Below are 17,578 nucleotides of genomic sequence, written 5' to 3' on the forward strand. Positions count from 1 at the left end.
GCCGAGAATCTGCGGCGATGTGTCACGCTGGTGTGAAACGTCACGGCACTAGGAAGTGACCCCGAACTGTCGCTGGGCCCGCGTACCTGTGCACGACAATGTCCATAAACAATGGGAGCTATCTCGGGGATATCAACACGATGGCCAGGCCGCGGATCTGACCCAAGAACGGGGCCCTGACCCCGAACGTGCACCGGGACACGGGTTATCTTCCATATCGGCCGGACAGAAATGTCTCAATGCGCAATGCGGATCTTTGTCGAAGGTGCAAATACCGTGGAGCCGCTCTGTCTCTGTCAAGGAAGTCCGCCGTGGTCTAACGGATGCGCGCCGGACCTCGCGATCGGACCGCCTCGGGACAGATTAATAATAAGGATTATGGAATCGTGCCTGGGAGATAACGTGATTGATGCTGCCTCGCCGTCGTTGCTTGGCCATTTTGTTAAGATAACGGAGCAATAATAGAGTCGGGTGCCCTGCCTGCCAGGACTACGTTTACCTCCGTTTCGGTGCTGTCCTGGCGAGATCTCGAAGGTTCCGATCGCGAGATCCAGTCGGATCGCTTTCTTAGGTCCGATTAGTTCGTAGAGGTACTTGTCGAGATTGTATTCCCGTTTCCCTTCGTCCATTAATAATACGGTTATACGTATATAATATACGCGTGTGTAGCAGTTTAGTAGCTTTCGCTACTTTCTCACGGGAGGTGTTCGATCCTGGAGTTATCGCGACGAGAGATGCCGCGGCTCGGTTCGATTCGGACCGTAAGTTTCTCGGGAGTAAATTAGGATAATCTTTATCTCCGACTCCCCTCGATTTGACCGAATGTTTACGTGTTCTCGAAAGTTCAATAAAAAAAATCGAGGACACCGAGATTACACGGGTATAGAAATATTTTCCGAGTGCGCGTCGCTACCTACCTGGAAAGATATCGAAAGCGAGTATTCGGCGTGCCGTAACATCGTGGCCCCGGACTGTTCCAAAACTCATCCCGACGTAGCGTTTCCCTGTCGTAGGAACAAACATTTCCATAATCGTAAACCTTTCATCGGCTCCCTCGTACACCGGAGCTGGTATCAGCCATAAAACTGAAGAAGCAATAACGTAGCAAGGTCAGGCCGCAAGCTCTACGCTTTCTTCCCAAACTCCAGTGCTAATATACCGAACGGTACTTCCCCGAAGAGTGGCTCCGTCTAATCGACGTTCGAGATCGCCATAAAGTTGCCGATCGTAAAATTAAATCGTCGTTAAATGTCACCGAGGGTCGCTCGATCTCTCGCGTTGCTTTCACGGCGACAACGAGACGAAACGGGAAACAAAAATTCGCTCGAAACGGTCCGGCTAGAGGTAACACGTTCGCGATCCACCGCCAAATTCTCGATCACGCGTGTACATACCAACTCGATTCGCCCTGCGATGTTCCCCCGTGTCCCGTGTGCTCGATCAACGGTTCGTGGACCATGGAATTCCACGGAAGAAAGAATTCGACTAAACGACGACGTTTACACAGGCTATACCGGAGGATCGTTTCCCGGGGGGAAAAAATATTCGAGAACTAATGGTAGCCAAAGGTGAAGCCGCCACGAACGCTAATTGGTAGTTAAAATTAATTAACGAGTCGACGATACGCACGACTCTATTACCTACGTCTCCACATCGACGTCGTGCGTACGTTCTCCGGCGCATTAACCGAGTTGGCTGCAAACTCGCTGGTTCAAAGGGTGAAAACTGCGGTCGCTTTCGACACATTCGAAACGCCGCGACTGATAAATCTCTGGCCAGCCAGCCAGCCAGCCAGCCAGCCAGCTAGCACGGAACTCCGAAAGCACGCGCGTCGTCGGGACGTCTGAACCACGTGGTTTCAGCCTCGGCTCGCCCGACGACTATTTTCTTTCAACGACGAGCATTTGATCTCCGATCGGGACAGACACTCCCCTACTTACGCCGTTAGTCCAATTACAAAGGAGTGGCATGCTGCTGCACATAAATTACGCGAGCTCTGGGACAATCTGAATTGTATCGAGTCCGGGCATGGTTTAACTCACGATGTTACTCCGTATTTGTACACGGGGCAGACTAATAGGCAAATCATAGCCTGTTTCGGCATTTTTCTACCCGAAGGTTACTTTGTTCGGCTCCTAAACGAGAATGGCGGAAGTGTTTCCACTTTAAAGTCCCTCGTTTTCTGCACTACCATTTAGCGTAATTAACGTTCGAAAAAGTTGCGTTTTATAATATTCTTAGATAAACGCGAGTCTCGTTTCCAAAGAACTCGCCTGTAGATCGGAGACTCTGAAACTTTGAACGTCTCGGCACGTTCCCGACGCTCGTTCCAACAAATTTTACATTCACTCGTAACAACGGTTACACGAGTTGAGCAATCGGAATCGAAAGTGGAACACGAAACTCTTCGAATCGCGGATCGGCACACGCGCGAATAAGACACGGTTACGCGAAATCCACTCCGACGAGCGGAATACCGCGTTACCCTAAGTCTCCTCTAGCAGCCATATTTTCGACTTCCAAGCGAACGACTCGATTATACCCTACCCCAAAACCCCTAACCTCTCTCTCCCGTCTATAAATCCTCGTGCAACACCGTCGTCCGATAAATTCATATTAAAGAAACACGATATAAAAGAAAAGAGCGTCAGGAGGGAGAGAGAGAGAGAAGATCGTGTCGCGGCTTTCGACGCGCTTGATAAATCGACGCTACGAGACGGAACCCCGAAAACACGTGCGCGGACGTGGCTGCGGTATAACGTCCCCGGCGGACTATTTCTTTCAACGGCGGCCCTCTGATCTCCGGCCGGCTCTGACACTCCGTCTAGCCACTTTAGTGCCTCCATTCCACGCCTCGCGAGGGAGGTGGAACGTCGAGAGCGTTTGTACGCTGTGCACGGCTTTTAATAGGACGCACAGTCGCGGTACGCGTGGATCGATGAACTTTCGGTAGAAGCCGCGTCGCGCCTCGGCGAGGATCGCGTTGTCTGTTTCGTCCACGGCCGATCGACTGTCGGCCCGCGAGTTCCGACCTCGAATAAACCTCGAATAGACTCTGCCAATTCCTCCCTTTTTTTCCCGCACCTCTGTCCGACAATACCCGATACCTAACGTGATCCGTGTCGTCCTCGAATCGTCTCGCGATTCCGATCGCACGTGGCAATTCCTCCGCAGCGGACCAAGGGGTCGAAGGATCGCGGTGTGCCCGACGCCATCCTCCTAACCGTGTCCCCGTTTCGTTCTTTCTCGAAGGAACAAGCGATATTCCAGCTATTTCGACAGAACTCTCGCGGAAGAACTCTTAAATATCGTGAGAATCTCTCGGGGGCGGAGAGTGGACGTGTTCGCGCCGGAGAGTGTCGTAAATTTCCTAAATGCTCTCGTCCACGATAATCACTTTGTCCCCTCTCTCGAATTCATACAGCTCGCGGTGTATTTTCTACCGAAGATTTATCTTCGCGAAACAGCGCCGATTTTTTAACGACCACACAGAGCATACGCTGTATTTCAAGCGAGCTTTTTCATTCTCCTACCCTTGCTCCTTTGAACTTCGTGACAAGCGTGATCGAGATATACCGGTCGATCGAATCTGCCGGTTGCAGACTTTTCTCGTATATCAGCTGGACGAAAAAGAAACGCGGAAACGCTCGTAATGCCCGTTGAAAATTCCACTCGATTTTCAGTTTCCAGTCGGACGAAATCGACCGCAAATTCGATCTACGCACGCGGTAGACCGCGCGCGTTTCGACCGCAGACCTCAACGTCCATTCGCGATTTCGAGAAAAGAATGGAGGAAGGAAAGAACGATTCGTCGTTTTCCGTTCGCAGGACATGTCTCGCTTAGCAAGCCTCCACTCGAAAGCGAGGCGATTCTTCGGCAATCGACCGACCGCGCGATTCGCAACTGCGAAACAGCTGGTCGATCGGAGCAGTCGCGATGGAATTACCGTGAAATTATTGGCGCTAGCAGGTTCCCTATCCGCGACTGTGTTCGAGCCCTTCACGGACGAGCCCGCTCTGGGACAAAATTTCGCCCCGAGGGAGGAATTACCAGGCGCCTCGTTAACTTTCGTTTCGTCTTCTTCTCCTGCTATTTCTCCCGTTTTCACGGGAACCGTTTCTTCTCCCGGCCTTTTCCCGCGCTCGTAAATCCGCCGGATTATCGGCACGACGAGTAAAAAGTCGCGGTGGATCAGCGTAATTAGAGTACGAAGCGTTCCGAAAGCGGAAGTCTTTTCGCCGCATCGTCGCTGGAAACGTTCGAATTTCCATCGCTCGTCGATCTTCGCTTTCCAGATAATTTCGTCGGCTTTGAACGTCGTACGCGGACAAGGCGTATACATTCGAAATATCGGATTCTTTTTCTGCTCAAGTTACGGTAACGAGGTAGGTGATTCTCGTTGTCAGAGTGGAATGAAAATTTGCGGGAAAGGGTTTTTCGAAACGGGTGGAAAAGGGTGGGTTTAAAGGGTGCGCGAAATGCAGGAACTGCAGGAAGCGATCTCGGTTATCCGGAATACGAGAATAGATCGAAGAGGATAAAAATTCGTGGGTGGGTGGTGGCGGATGCCGGGTAGGAAGAATACGATAAATATTTGAAGTTAACTAATAATAACGCCGGCACGTCCTAATGGCACGGAGAGACGAAAAGACGCCGCCGCCAGCGACGACGACGACGCAGACGACGAAGACGACCACGACGACCGGGCGCGTACCGTCGTCGACAAGAGAATCACCCGCACGCTTTTACATAACGCATTAATGTCGTGCATTAAATGGACCGACCGCGCCGCGTATACTGGACCATCTTGGCAGGAAGTTATTATAAATACGGCACGAGGCCGTGGAATTCGTTACGGTACGGAAAGCCGCGGCAATGCACACGGCATTCTTTTTATAAATAATTTAAAAGTTCAAGGGGCCCCGTTAAGAACCAACGCCGGACCACGTTTCGGCAAAAATGCTTCTGGCCCCTATGGGTTAGAAATAGATTGACGGAATCGAGTGCACGCGGCAGCAGCCGCTTTTATATTTCCACCGCTGACACGAGTTACGTTGCCGACGACCAAACGCACAAAACTCTTCAGTCCCCTTTGTGAGTTACCCAACAGACGACCCCCACTTTGTCTTCATCTCCGTCGTGTCTCTCAGTTTTTCCGAACCGCGGGTTCAAGGGAACTCCGCTCGTTTGAGACAATGATTAAATTCCAGCTGATTTATGACAACCTCTTGAAATCTTCGTGGAAATAGTTACGCTTTACAACGCACGAAACGATGATTTCGGAGTAGCGACCGGGCGAATTGGGGAAACGATCTCGACGAAGGACCGCTCGTGTCCATTCGGACTCGTTAAATCTACGCGCCGTAAAAAACCACGACGATAAAGTCGCTCTCGCGACTGTTTTACGCCGATTTCGAACGCGACGTCGGAGACTGGCTGCTGCGGTTGCCAGCAGCGAAAGAACAAAGGCCCAGTAGCGTGTGCGCGACGTAAAAATAAAATCACCCGAGGGAAAGCAATTATGGAGGGTATTCGGTGTCGCGGAGACGAGCAGGTGCAAACGGGCGAGTCGATACGCGAGTCGTGTGGCAACTTTGCGAAAAACGCGACCGGCGGTTTCCCTCTGCCACGATTCTTCGCGTGGCAGGAATTCGCGAAGAAATCCAGGTGCATCTCCATAATCTCGGACTATCGCGCGAGTTATCGCCAACGCGGAAACGCGATCAAACAGCTTTTGATATCTTTTCGAGGCCGACAGAGAGGGAAGACGGAGCGAAGAAGGAAGCCGATGAAAAAGATGGGGAATCGTTGAAACGAAGCATCGGCTCTTTTAAATAATTCATACGCGTCCCTTAGTCACGCCGTAAATTTTCAATACTAATTCCCGCGGACATTACAACCGCGAGCCTCGTCAGCGAGGAAATAGAAAGAAGGGGAAAAATATGCATTATACGGGCACAATGGTTGTCTAAGGAATGAACATGATGAATGAAAGAGTCAAACGATGGTCCCGAAGCCGGTAACGTCCAAGGATCCATCCGCGTGGTCGTTTTGCTTTCTCTCCGAGTCTCCTCTCTCTCTCTCTCTCCTTCTCCTTTCTCTCCCTGTCCCCTCTGGTCGCCCTCTTTGACGCAGTCGCAGCTTTGATATTCCTGCCAGAATATCCCACTTACAGTTAGCGTATAAGTCTCCGCTTCTCTAGTCCTCCTCTCTCACTCTGTCCCGCCATTTCTCTCCCCATTTTCTGTCCCGGTGTGTACCCCATCTCGCTCGCACCCTCTTTCGCCGAAGCTCGCGCTGTCCCTGTCACGCGTTTCCAGATTTTCCTTCCTCTTCTCCTCTTTACAGACATTCTACCACACGTGGGTACGGTTTCCTCCGCGTTTCTCACCGACCCTTTGTCCCGTCTTCTCCGCACGACGTTTGAGCGGTTTGAAACGTTTCTTCGTTGGCGTTCGCTTCGCGGGGTGAACGCCGTGCACGCGTGGATCTCCCATAACGCGGCGAAACGCCGGGTCAAGGATCGACGATTAAAGGATTCGTTCGCGAGAACAGCGTGTCGTTTACACGCTGACGCGAATCTACGCGGTTTCCGTTGCCGATCTGCCGCCACCCCGCGTCCCCGTTCCGGGATTCTTTGATGCCGCTTGTACCCCGAGGAACGGCCGGTAATTACGTCGATAAGAATCTCGCATAATTCACGTCGTTGCAATAACTTTTCAACATCGTGGCTAATTTTCTTTTTCTACGCGATCGATCGCGAGAGGCGGAGAGGAGATAGGTGACGACGGTGCTTAGATCCACGATCGGTGAAGGGCCCGAGGGGGTGGGGAAAGAAAAAGGGTTGGACACGCGATGTTCGTCGACCGATGAACCGTGCGTCGATCCGGACGACGATCCGGACACGGAGTAGGCAAAGGAAAGGGTGACGTATAAAATTGGTCTGGGCAAACGATCGACGGGAATTTCCAGGGGTCCCGAAACGATGGAGGTCCTCGATCGGAACACGCCCACTTTTTCGCTGTTCCAATTAGGCGGGACCCTTGTGCACGTTTTATTTGGTAGTTGATTGGTGTCGACCGGACAGTAGTGGGAATTAATGAAGACGGTTAGGGGTAGGATACGCCGAACAGTTATTGGCCCTTGGATAATTTCGCCGACGCTCGCGGATTTTACAGGCATTTAGTCGGCAGTGCAATTAGCACCGCCGACACGATCGACTAGACCGGCAATAACAGATCCGCGATACGCGTATTATACGATCGGCGCGGAAATTACGAGTGAACGGTGCGAATCGATGATCGGAGCAGAGCCTCGGGCTCTGACACAGAAACTTGGGTCGCGAGTAAGAGTGATACGCTACGTATGCACGCACGTGGGATTTTATTATCCATCATCGCGGGTAACGAGAGTATCAGGGTTGACATTCGAGAAAAGGAAAAAGAATTTGCGGGTACGAACATGGATGGCAACTCGATATCGATTAAACGATTAAACGATTAAACAGGCTTATCATCGGTATCGATACCTAGGCGTACAGAGAAGGCACGCGTGTTCGAGCGAGCGAGATATTCGCAGACATACAGGTTTTTAGGTTGGAAGGGGTCACTCCGAAGATGCTAGCCATACATATTCATGACGAATATTTACCTAAGGCCAGAAGAGAACTGTTAAGAACCAAAGCAACGTATCGCATTAATACGAGGGTCCTCGGTGATCCTACGAATACGTAGGTATATGCAAATGACACCATTCCCGCCGGGGAAACCTTTAAATCACACATCGAGGCTACCAATAACACGTCGGCGATCATAATACAAGACGGCCTTTATGCTCCATGTACCAGCAAGAGTAGCAAAACCTTCGTCCTCGAGTTTAAAAGGATCGCGTTCTAAGTACCGTAACATGCAATAACAGCCTTTCATCGGATATAATTCGTGCCGGGATTAAAATAACAAATAGACGAGAGTGCGACGCGTGTTGCGTCGCTCGTGGTAATCGACGTACATTGTCCGCAACGTGGCAACAAGTTTTTACGGGAACAAAGTTCGTTAATCGTTCCCATAGGACTTGGCCTGCTCGTAGGATCACTGAACGCGGACTATCGATATCTCGCAGTTTCGAACGAGCAACCGAATGGCGACCGCGTATGGAGTCGTTCGAATTTGCATCTGATTATCATGCCGAGGATGCAAAAAAGAAAAAAAACAAAATGGAAAAAGAGGAAACGGTGAAAAATTTGAAATCAACGTTGGCGCGGAGAAAAAGAAGAAAGAGGAAAATAATGTTTTACGGAATTACACAATCACCGGCGACGAAGGAGATACGCGAACAAATTACCGTCACGGGATTTCAGAGATCTCGCTTATTCAAATTTCTCTCCGACCGTCTTCCCACCGTGTTCCCCTTATCGCCGCCCGTTCACCGGAACAGAGGAACGCGAAAAAAAGAGGCCAGGTAGGCACAAAGCGAATCTCTTTTTTCCCTTCAAAACGAATGCTCCGGCAAATTTATACATCACAATTCACCGCGCATCGCGGCCATTAACGCGTCGACGACCGGGGAACATGACGGCCATGGTACATCAACCTCCGCGAGGAAACCGAGCTGCCCGGTCCAAAGTACCAAAAGGAGCCACGCCGTGCTTTTATCGCGAGTAATTCGGGCCACGATCGTACGTATACGGTGTCTAATAAATTCGTGAATGGCCAGCCAGCGACTGAAATGTCCTATACACCCACGCGTAACGCACACACCGGACGATCGTGCAACGGTCTCTCTTCTTCTTTCTATGGGCTTCGCCATGGTTGTGTGCGCGTGCCTCGGCCCCGGAGGTTGTTGGCGTTGCTTGCGCGCTTAGGGTGGGTACCGAGCCGACGAACCGACATGGGGGCACCGAGAGAGAGCGGATATTATCGCCAAACGTTAATTTGGTCGAGGCCCGGCCTACCTTCCAATTTTCGAGCCCTTACACGCCCACTTACGAGATTGTCCGTTAATGCTCCGAAACGTCGGGACGCGTTTTCGACGCCCGCGTTTTACCGCCACGGAGAGCTTCACGGGCTTCCCTTCCCTGGCTGACGGGTACATCGTGGACGAGCCTCGTTCCGGAGCCTCCAGCCGCTACGGACGGGACACGTGTGCGTTACGAGTGTACCGTGTGCATACTCGCCAGGGTAAATAGAGTCCATTAGAGAGCTAGGTCTTGCACCCAAAGGGTAGTAGGTCTGCAGGTGTCGCAAACTTCTAGATGTTCCAGACGGGGTAACCTACTACGTGTCTTCGAGTCGGATTCTTCCGATGCTAGAGTACCAAGTGTGTACACCACGATGCTCTAGAGGATAAGTTCGCGCGAAGGAGACTCGAAATCGAAGTTTTACACGTATTTCGAGAGTCGTGGAAAGGAGGGTGCATATATCGCGGACGAGGAAGAGATTGCACGCAAGTTTGGCATCGATAACGATAACGCGTATGCACATGCCTCTCGATAACGCAGCGGCGATCCGATATGAACGGAGCGAGGGCACTCGTATGACGAAGGGCATCGCGATAAAATTAAACGAAACGTTGCGAAAAGGAACGACGTGTCGCGATTGGCCGCTGAGAAAACAGGGAAACCGTATTTCAGCTGTGCCTTAACATTCCCGCGTGAACGCGCGCATCACACACGCCCGCGCCTAATTTATGTAACACAGAACAAATATACTCGTGGCCGCGTACGAGGCGTACGTACAGCGTGGCCGCAGCAAGGAAAATAAATACGGGACGGAACAAGTGGAGCGTCCGCGAGAAGCAAGAAAATAGTTCGCGCGACGATTCGTAGACCCGAAATAGGGCGGTGTGAACAGCGGCAAACTTTACTGTACGTCGTGCAGCGTGGAGTAGGAGAGACGTGTGTATCGGCGTGTGTGAGCGCTGTTGGAAAGAACCGGTTATATAGGAACCGTCCTCCACCTTCTTCGACTTCTACTTCTTCTTCTTCTCCTCCTTCGTCTACTTCTTCTTCTCGTCCTTCTACCTCGTCGTCTTCTTCTTCTTCTTCTTCTTCTTTACCTTCCTTTCTACTCATTCGCAGACCTTTCGTTCCATCCTCGCCAAGTATCCAGCAAGCTCCGCTACATAATACAAGCGAGCCTATATATACAACCCCGTTCGTGTGCGTACACTCGTGTGTACATACGTGTAGAGGCTGTATGTACACTTACGTGGGGTCCCGACACCATGGGCGCCTGCCTATCTGACATTGGGTGCCTACGAGGGCGAGTCCGCGTCGTTTCTTTTTCTCCCTTTCCTGACCTGGCTACCGACGGACCCGGAGGAACCGTGTACTCCTCCCGAGGACCCTCCAGGGGCGTTGGAATTTCGCGAACGCTTCACGGATAGCCCCGTTTCCGATACGCGGAAACTCTGGAACCTATTGTGCCCGGTTCGCAGACGATGGGATATCCCGCAGCGAAAGAAACACCGCTGAGTGAAACGTGACTGTTAATATATTTAATCGCGTTGATGATATCTGACGATTAATTTTTTACTCGATGAGTTTCGAACGCCGCGGAGACGGAGGCGTCGGAAATATAAATGATTCTCTTGACTATTGTTAAAACTTCGTTCAATCTTCCTCACCAGACTCCGCCACGAGTACCCCGTGAATGTCTGGGCCTATTTAGACTCGTATACGTTTTAGCTCTTAATACATGCCGAAGCTCGTGTTTCGTCCACGAGTTCCCAGTCGTACCCCGTATCGGCTGTACTGACGATTAATGTTTTCTGTTGCAGATTCCGAATAGACAACACAGACCACATAATAGACGTGAACAAGAACAACGCGGCGTTCGAGTACGACCAAGTGAACATAATATGTCCTGTGTACCAGCCAGGGACGTATGACGAGGACGCGGAGAAGTATATTATTTACAACGTAAGTGCACGCTTCGTGTCGAATCGTAATGCAAAGAATCCTACGACTCGACGTCGGTAAAAAGATCGTCACGAGCAGCCCGGGCGTATTCCCTGCCTCGCCATAGCGGGATCAACAGATAAATCGAGTTACACGACTGTCGACCCATTATGCGAAATAAAAAATTGTCAAAGGGTGTTCCGTGTTGTTTAGACAGCTGCTGCTACTCGAAACTCGTTCGTTAACTCGTTCGTATCGGACCCCCAAGAACGACTTCCGCTTCGTAGCCAACTTTTGACACCGCGTTGCACCCTCCAGGGGCTGTTCGAACGCTATTTCGCCCGCTCTTAAAAATATTCACCGCGAAGTATCGCCGGCATTCCGAAATTAGAGAAACCGGTACGGTACCGTAACGATATTTGTTCGTGGGACGAAAATCACCGCGTTTCATAAATCAGATTGTTGCTGGCATCGTGAAAACTTCTTTCGTCCCCTCTTCTCTCGCTGTTATCGAGGACTCCCAGCGTCGTTTACCAAAGCAGCCACGCAAGCACCACGAATCATCGCCGAGATCTAATCACCGTCTCGATATCCTTCCCTCCTCGCATTGTCTCGATAGCTTTCGGACCCAACAATAGATACTTTCTCCCTCTCAACCGTGTCTCGGGGGACGAACTAGTCGAGGAGAGGAAAAAAAAAAAAATATCAGCTCTTTTCGCGTCTATACGTCTATACGACGGACGGGAAATATCTCTCGGGGTAGTCAGCCGATCATTAGTATCTGTAAAGAATCGCTGTTTATGTAGACTCGACGAAACTACCGAAGAAATCGTGGAAGGAGAGAGAACTCGTACTTGACAGACAAGTAGCGTCGCCAATCGATTCGCGTCGGAAGCTTACAGCCATCGTACGTTTCACAGGTGTCCAAGGAGGAGTACGAAACATGTCGGATAACGAATCCGAACCCGCGGGTGATAGCGGTCTGCGACAAACCGTATAAGACCATGTACTTCACGATCACCTTCAGGCCGTTCACACCGCAACCTGGAGGGCTAGAGTTCCTGCCAGGTCACGATTACTATTTCATCAGCACCTCGTCCAAGGAGGACCTCCACAAACGCATCGGTGGCCGATGCCACGACAACAACATGAAGGTGGTCTTCAAGGTGTGCTGCGGCAACGAGGCAGACACCTCGTCGTCATCAGCAACATCGCGCAACAACTGTAAGTATTCGTCGTTTCGGTACGAACGCTGATTACGTTGGTTCAAGAGGCAAGAGTCGCGGTAGAGGCCGTGTTAACGTAAAATCTCCGGTTACGATGGCTACTCGATGCGCGTAACGAAGAAAGGAGGAAAGAAAGAACGGAAGAAAGAGAGTAGTCGGAGGGCGTTCGAGTCGCAGGAAGTGCTCTCGTACTCGAGACCCATTTACAACCGTTTTCAAACGTTTCGCGAAGGAGACCCATCCCTAAGTCGTGGCGACTGACAAAAACCTTCGTTCTACCGCGAGGAGTCATTTCGCGTGTACGGCCAGTATTCTAATGGGCCCGATTATCATAATCTGAAATTATAGTCGTTGTCTACGTCGTCTGCGCCGCCTTTTCATTTCGCGTGTAAATCACGTTTAAAATCTTCACGGTATCGCGTCAGTGCACGAGCTCCCTTCGTCCACGCACAATAGGGTGGGGATGAAACGAATCGAAGAAGGGCCGCGTCATAAATTCATTATCCCCTAATCAGTTACGAAAGGGAAAGACTCTCGTAACGACAGACGGTCTACGCCGATTCCTTCGTCTTCCGCTGCGAACACGTTCCCCACCCTCTTGGACCCCTCCGACCCCCAGAAACATCGGCTCTCGCACCGGCGGCGGCGGCCTCGCTCTCTGCTCCTCCCCTCTCGAATAATCCCTATCAATTATAATTCTTACTCGTGCACCATTTGTTGCGGTTAGAGGACCAACGCTGACCCAGAACACAATAAATTCCACTATTTCATTCTAGCCCGGTCTCTTCTCTCCCTAATTCGTTCCGACCGTCCTCCCGACACCTCCTCCACCTTCTTCTCTGCCCGCTGCCACCGGCCCAACACTCGTCGGAGACGATTCATGCGCCGTAATGACTAGCTATTTCGCCGGCCGAGAACTCTGAACTCCCTTTCTCTCTTTCCCACGAAATCCTTCCGCGGCTCCATCGTTGCGCTGCGCGGGATCAGAGCGTGAGCGGCACGCTCGTGTACGATGCTCTACGATTACTATCAACGGCCACGAACCGCGAGAAATGTTAATCTCGCGGAAAATTTCAAACGGGCTCCTTCTTTGCGCCGTGAGCGCTACCGCGGCGAAAGACGTTTTACGTTGGCAATTAGCCGGCGAAAATGCGAAATTAATCTTCGACTTTATTCCACCGTCGGAAAGTTCATTCCCCGCCAGTCGTTTTTCTCCCCGCGAGTTTCCACCGGGAACACGGAATGCTTGTCGTTTCTTATCCCTTTTTCTCCGCGCGGTGTCACGTATCGTCGAGATCGATCGATCGATCGCACCCCGATTCGAGGATACGAACTTCGACCTCCAGTGGCGCAAATTGGGCCGTCGGGGATCGATTTCGGTTGCGAACGTCGCGTCCAAAAACGGGATCCACTTTTTATAAACGCTTTAAATCGACGTCGCTGGCAGAAACAAGAATTCACGTTCCCACCGTTTTTCACGTCGCGAGCACCGCTCGTATGAAATTTTTACGACGCCGCATTTACGGTTATAACTGTAACGGTTTACGCGCGATTCTATTATTACGTACGATCGGCATCGCCGAATGATCGGCCAGGCGATTAAATAAAATTTAACGGACGCAATCATAACCGCGTCTGTATTTCGATTCGGGCCCCCTGCCCCTCCGCCTGCCGTCTCACCACCCTCCGGTCGCTTTAAAATATCGAGCCGAAGCACACGCGCTCGCGCTGTACATAGGTAATTGAAATCGATGGCGATTCACCGGACACACTCGTCCCGTTTACGACCAATCGACGGCGCGGTTGCGTCCTCCGTGATTCTCTCGCCGCTGAAAATTACGCAAAACCGGTGCCGCGATTTGGCCCGCGATGCCGGAGTTAAAATCGAAATGCTCGTCGATGCGACGTTATCCTAAATCAGCCGGCTGGAAACGCCGGTGAACGACGATGTTGCGCGGGCGCGCGTAACAACAGTAATCGAGACTGGCTGGAAATTGCACGCAACTCGTGGACCAGGAGAAAAAAATCGCCGCGAGATTACACGCTAAAATTCAATAGCCGCAACAAAGTATACCTCCGGCCACGATGCAACGAACGCGGCATGAAAAGCCCTCTTCGTCCTCGCCCTCGTTCTCGTCCTCGTCCTCGTCGACGTTCGCCAACATGACATTGTAATAAGAATGTACGATAGAGAGAAAATGCTAATGTCGATCTATGTCGTTTGCAGCCGTAGCCGTGACCAGCAGCACCGTGCCGAGCAGCAGCTCGACCAGCACCGCAGTTTTGAGCGGAGGAGCCCCTGGACTGCCACCCCTGCCACCACCAAGCGTCTTCAAGGGCGGAGATCGATTCTACCCAGGCATTCATCATCATCACGATCATCATCCACCGGGCACGGCGGCGCCGACCCTGCCCAACGCGCCCCCTCCGGCCATCTACCCCGTGCATCCGCATCAGCCTCCGATTCACAATGGACCGCCGTCCTCCTCGCCGCCCAAGACCTCGATCGGCCAGAAGAAGAACAACAGTACGTATAACACAGCTCCCCACCGCCTCTTGCCACCTGCTCTCTTTGCCGCGAAACGAGTTTCTCGATGCTCCTCGCGACCATTATCTCGGCCAATGATTCTTGCATTTTTTTTTCTCATACTCCTTCTCCCTCTTCCTTCACCCCTCCGTTCCTTCGCTTTGCCCTTCCTTTTGCTTTCTTACGCGAAATTTCTCTCGTCGTCGCGTCTTGTCGAAATTAATCGTGGTAGAGGAGGGTCCTTTTATTAATCGACGCGAATTAGATCGTCTATAATATATCTCCGAGCATCGTTGTCGAGTTGGTCGAGTTTAATTATCGAACCGAGCGATGAGAGATTCGGGTCAGTGTCGAGTGACCGATGTAAATAATAGATACCATCCTCGTCGGTATGTCCCGCGGGAATGTTGTGTTCCTCGCCGATCACGACGACGATCACGACCACGGGCTACTATTTCGCGTCACACTGGAAACGTGTCTTTAATCGTTAATTCCTCTCCGTCCAGTCGATAATTATCACTTTGTATCGGAATTACCGTTCAGCAAAATGAAGATGAACCATTCGTCCCCGATCGCTTTATTGCTCGTTTTCATTGCAGAAATCTTTTTTTACAGGATCACGGAATTACCGCGTTATATCGTGGTTCGTTATTAGCACGACGTAATTGATATTTCTCCGTTTCGAGGGAACGAAACGCGGGGCCATAGTCGTGCCGGAATCGCGCTTTCCCATCGTCCGTTCGCGATGGTTAGACGCGAATGCAAAGTCGAGAAGAAGCGTCGTCGACTCTCGGGTCATTAAATTACCGTTATGTAGCTGAACGTGACGGTCCATTGCGTGCCAAACAATCATTTTACGTAATTCATTCGGCTTATCGTTCGGTCGTATTAAGTCGGATAAAGTAAATAACGAGCAAATAAATTTTAATGAGGTTTAAAATTATATTGTCCCTCGTCGTGCCTTGTTCTACTTATTATGCCCGTTCTTTCGTTTAAATTATACAGGAAAGGGCGATCGTCGAACATCGTATTGACTGGCCGCGCGTGAAATTTTTTAAACGACGAACCCCGTGTGCGACCGCTAAAGTGCGTTCCTTTTTTCACGGTTAGGGCATACGCCCCATATTCACGCCCATTTTCGAACAAGGGAAAGGGGTTATTTAACGGATCGATTATCGCGACGAATGGCAGGCATTATTTAAAGAGTTTCAAATAGAAAACGCTTAATGGATCAAGGGACACCTTCGGACCCCGTAACGCGTGCCAGATGGAGAACAATCGAACGCGGTGGAGGATTCTATTCGACCGACTCTCTCGACGACCATCTGTCGTTCACGATGCTCGCTCTTCTTATGTTCTCACCTACGATAATTCGACTTCAAAATGCGTCGCGGGTGTGCACGCATTTGCATTTCATCGATAGCCAAGAACACGGTCATTAACGAGGCGACCTGCTTGCTCCGAAACGCAGCGGGGAATTCGTGTTCCCGACGTGTTCACGCCTTCTTTTGTAGCAACGATTCGAACTCCTCGATTGCATTAAAATGAACGAAATAAAAAAGAGGGAAAAGAAAGACCCCTGTCCAGTGAAATTTATAACGATATTCGTGACCCGCGATGCGCTCTGTTACAACGTGTATCGTTTTAAACAGAAACAAAAGTTCATGGTATAGTACTCACCTATAAGCCGGAACCTAGATGCAAGTTGAAGCTTCCGCTCCGATATCGCCGCTCTCGCTGACTCTCTCCTAATGAAGCAACTTTTTCCACCGATTCCCGGCACTTCCGTTCCGATTCCGAGAAATTTGAAGATGTTCTTGACCTCTTCCCTGGGGATTAAAAATAACTCGATTATTTATGGGAAAAATAACGCGAAACGAAGTTAATCGCTAAATCGAGCCATTCGTGGCAGCCTGAAGCATCGCTGATTGCGAATAGAAAATTAGTAGAATCCTGGAATCGTCGATTATGCGATACCATCTTCGAAATTATGCCAAAAGTACTCGCGCTTACGTTATTCGATGCAACGAAATTTCCATTTACCTGCTCACGCTAGTCAATTAAGGTACCGTTAAATTCTTCCTGCCGTAGCTTAACGTCTAACGAGTTTAATAATCATCGTCCGCAAATAACGATTACTTTTTGTGTCTACAGAGGAATATTCGAACCACCCGAACGAAGTAGTGAAGAACGAAGAATTAACCTACAACGGGGCGAGTTCTAGCCGTGTTCAAGATCGATTCAGCCAGCTGCTGGTGGTGCTGATGGGAAGCTTGTTGATCAGCGCGATCCTGCCGCAGTTATTGCGGTGAAGCGACAACACTACCGACGAGAACGTATATCCCATACGTCGAAACCCCTTTTTCTGTGATTATCCTACGTTTAATTAATTTCTTGAGGCACGCGTGTGCCCGCGCGTCCGCGCGGCCGCCCCTCGATCGTGAAAAATAAAACGCGCACGATTTATGGTCGGACTGCCTCGAGAGAGAAAGAGAACGAGAAAATTTAATCGGGATGGAAGAAAGACAAAAATGAAAAACAACAGTAAAAAAGAAAAAACTAAAAAAAGGAAAATTTAACGAAAATAAAAGAGAATGCGGTTAAGAAGATGGAAGAGTTGGCAGAAGAAAAAAAAGAAAAGAAAAAATAAACATAAATGTCAAGAGAAGAGACACGCACGACACACGAGCAGCAACGCCATATTTGAAACTATTCGAAAACGAAGAGCGAAGACGTAGGTAGTAAGATTAACAAAGACGGAGAAAGACGAAACGAGGAGAAACGCTACTACTAGACACTATTATAGTATGCCCACTATTATCACTACTATAAATGGTAGTCGTATTGGTTGTCCTTCTTATCATTACGCTAATTCTAGGTATTTATTCGAAATACGAAGAAAGAGTACGAAGTCGTGGACAGCGTGC

At 50.4% G+C, this 17,578-nt stretch overlaps 1 protein-coding gene across 1 annotated transcript in view; it reads left to right on the forward strand.

Annotated features, from left to right (window-relative positions):
- The window catches only part of Ephrin (ephrin), a 42,907-nt gene extending 25,805 nt beyond the window's left edge, over positions 1 to 17,102 (forward strand). Inside the window, exons 2-5 of the mRNA XM_017899247.1 lie at positions 10,778 to 10,919; positions 11,819 to 12,122; positions 14,352 to 14,651; positions 16,806 to 17,102. Coding sequence (XP_017754736.1) covers positions 10,778 to 10,919; positions 11,819 to 12,122; positions 14,352 to 14,651; positions 16,806 to 16,963 — 904 coding nt within the window. The 3' untranslated portion in view covers positions 16,964 to 17,102. The remainder of the gene's footprint in view (positions 1 to 10,777; positions 10,920 to 11,818; positions 12,123 to 14,351; positions 14,652 to 16,805) is intronic.
- Positions 17,103 to 17,578: the final 476 nt, after the last annotated feature.

Source organism: Eufriesea mexicana, unplaced genomic scaffold, assembly GCF_001483705.2.
Source record: "Eufriesea mexicana isolate 0111107269 unplaced genomic scaffold, ASM148370v2 scaffold798, whole genome shotgun sequence".
Taxonomy (NCBI): Eukaryota; Metazoa; Arthropoda; class Insecta; order Hymenoptera; family Apidae; genus Eufriesea; species Eufriesea mexicana.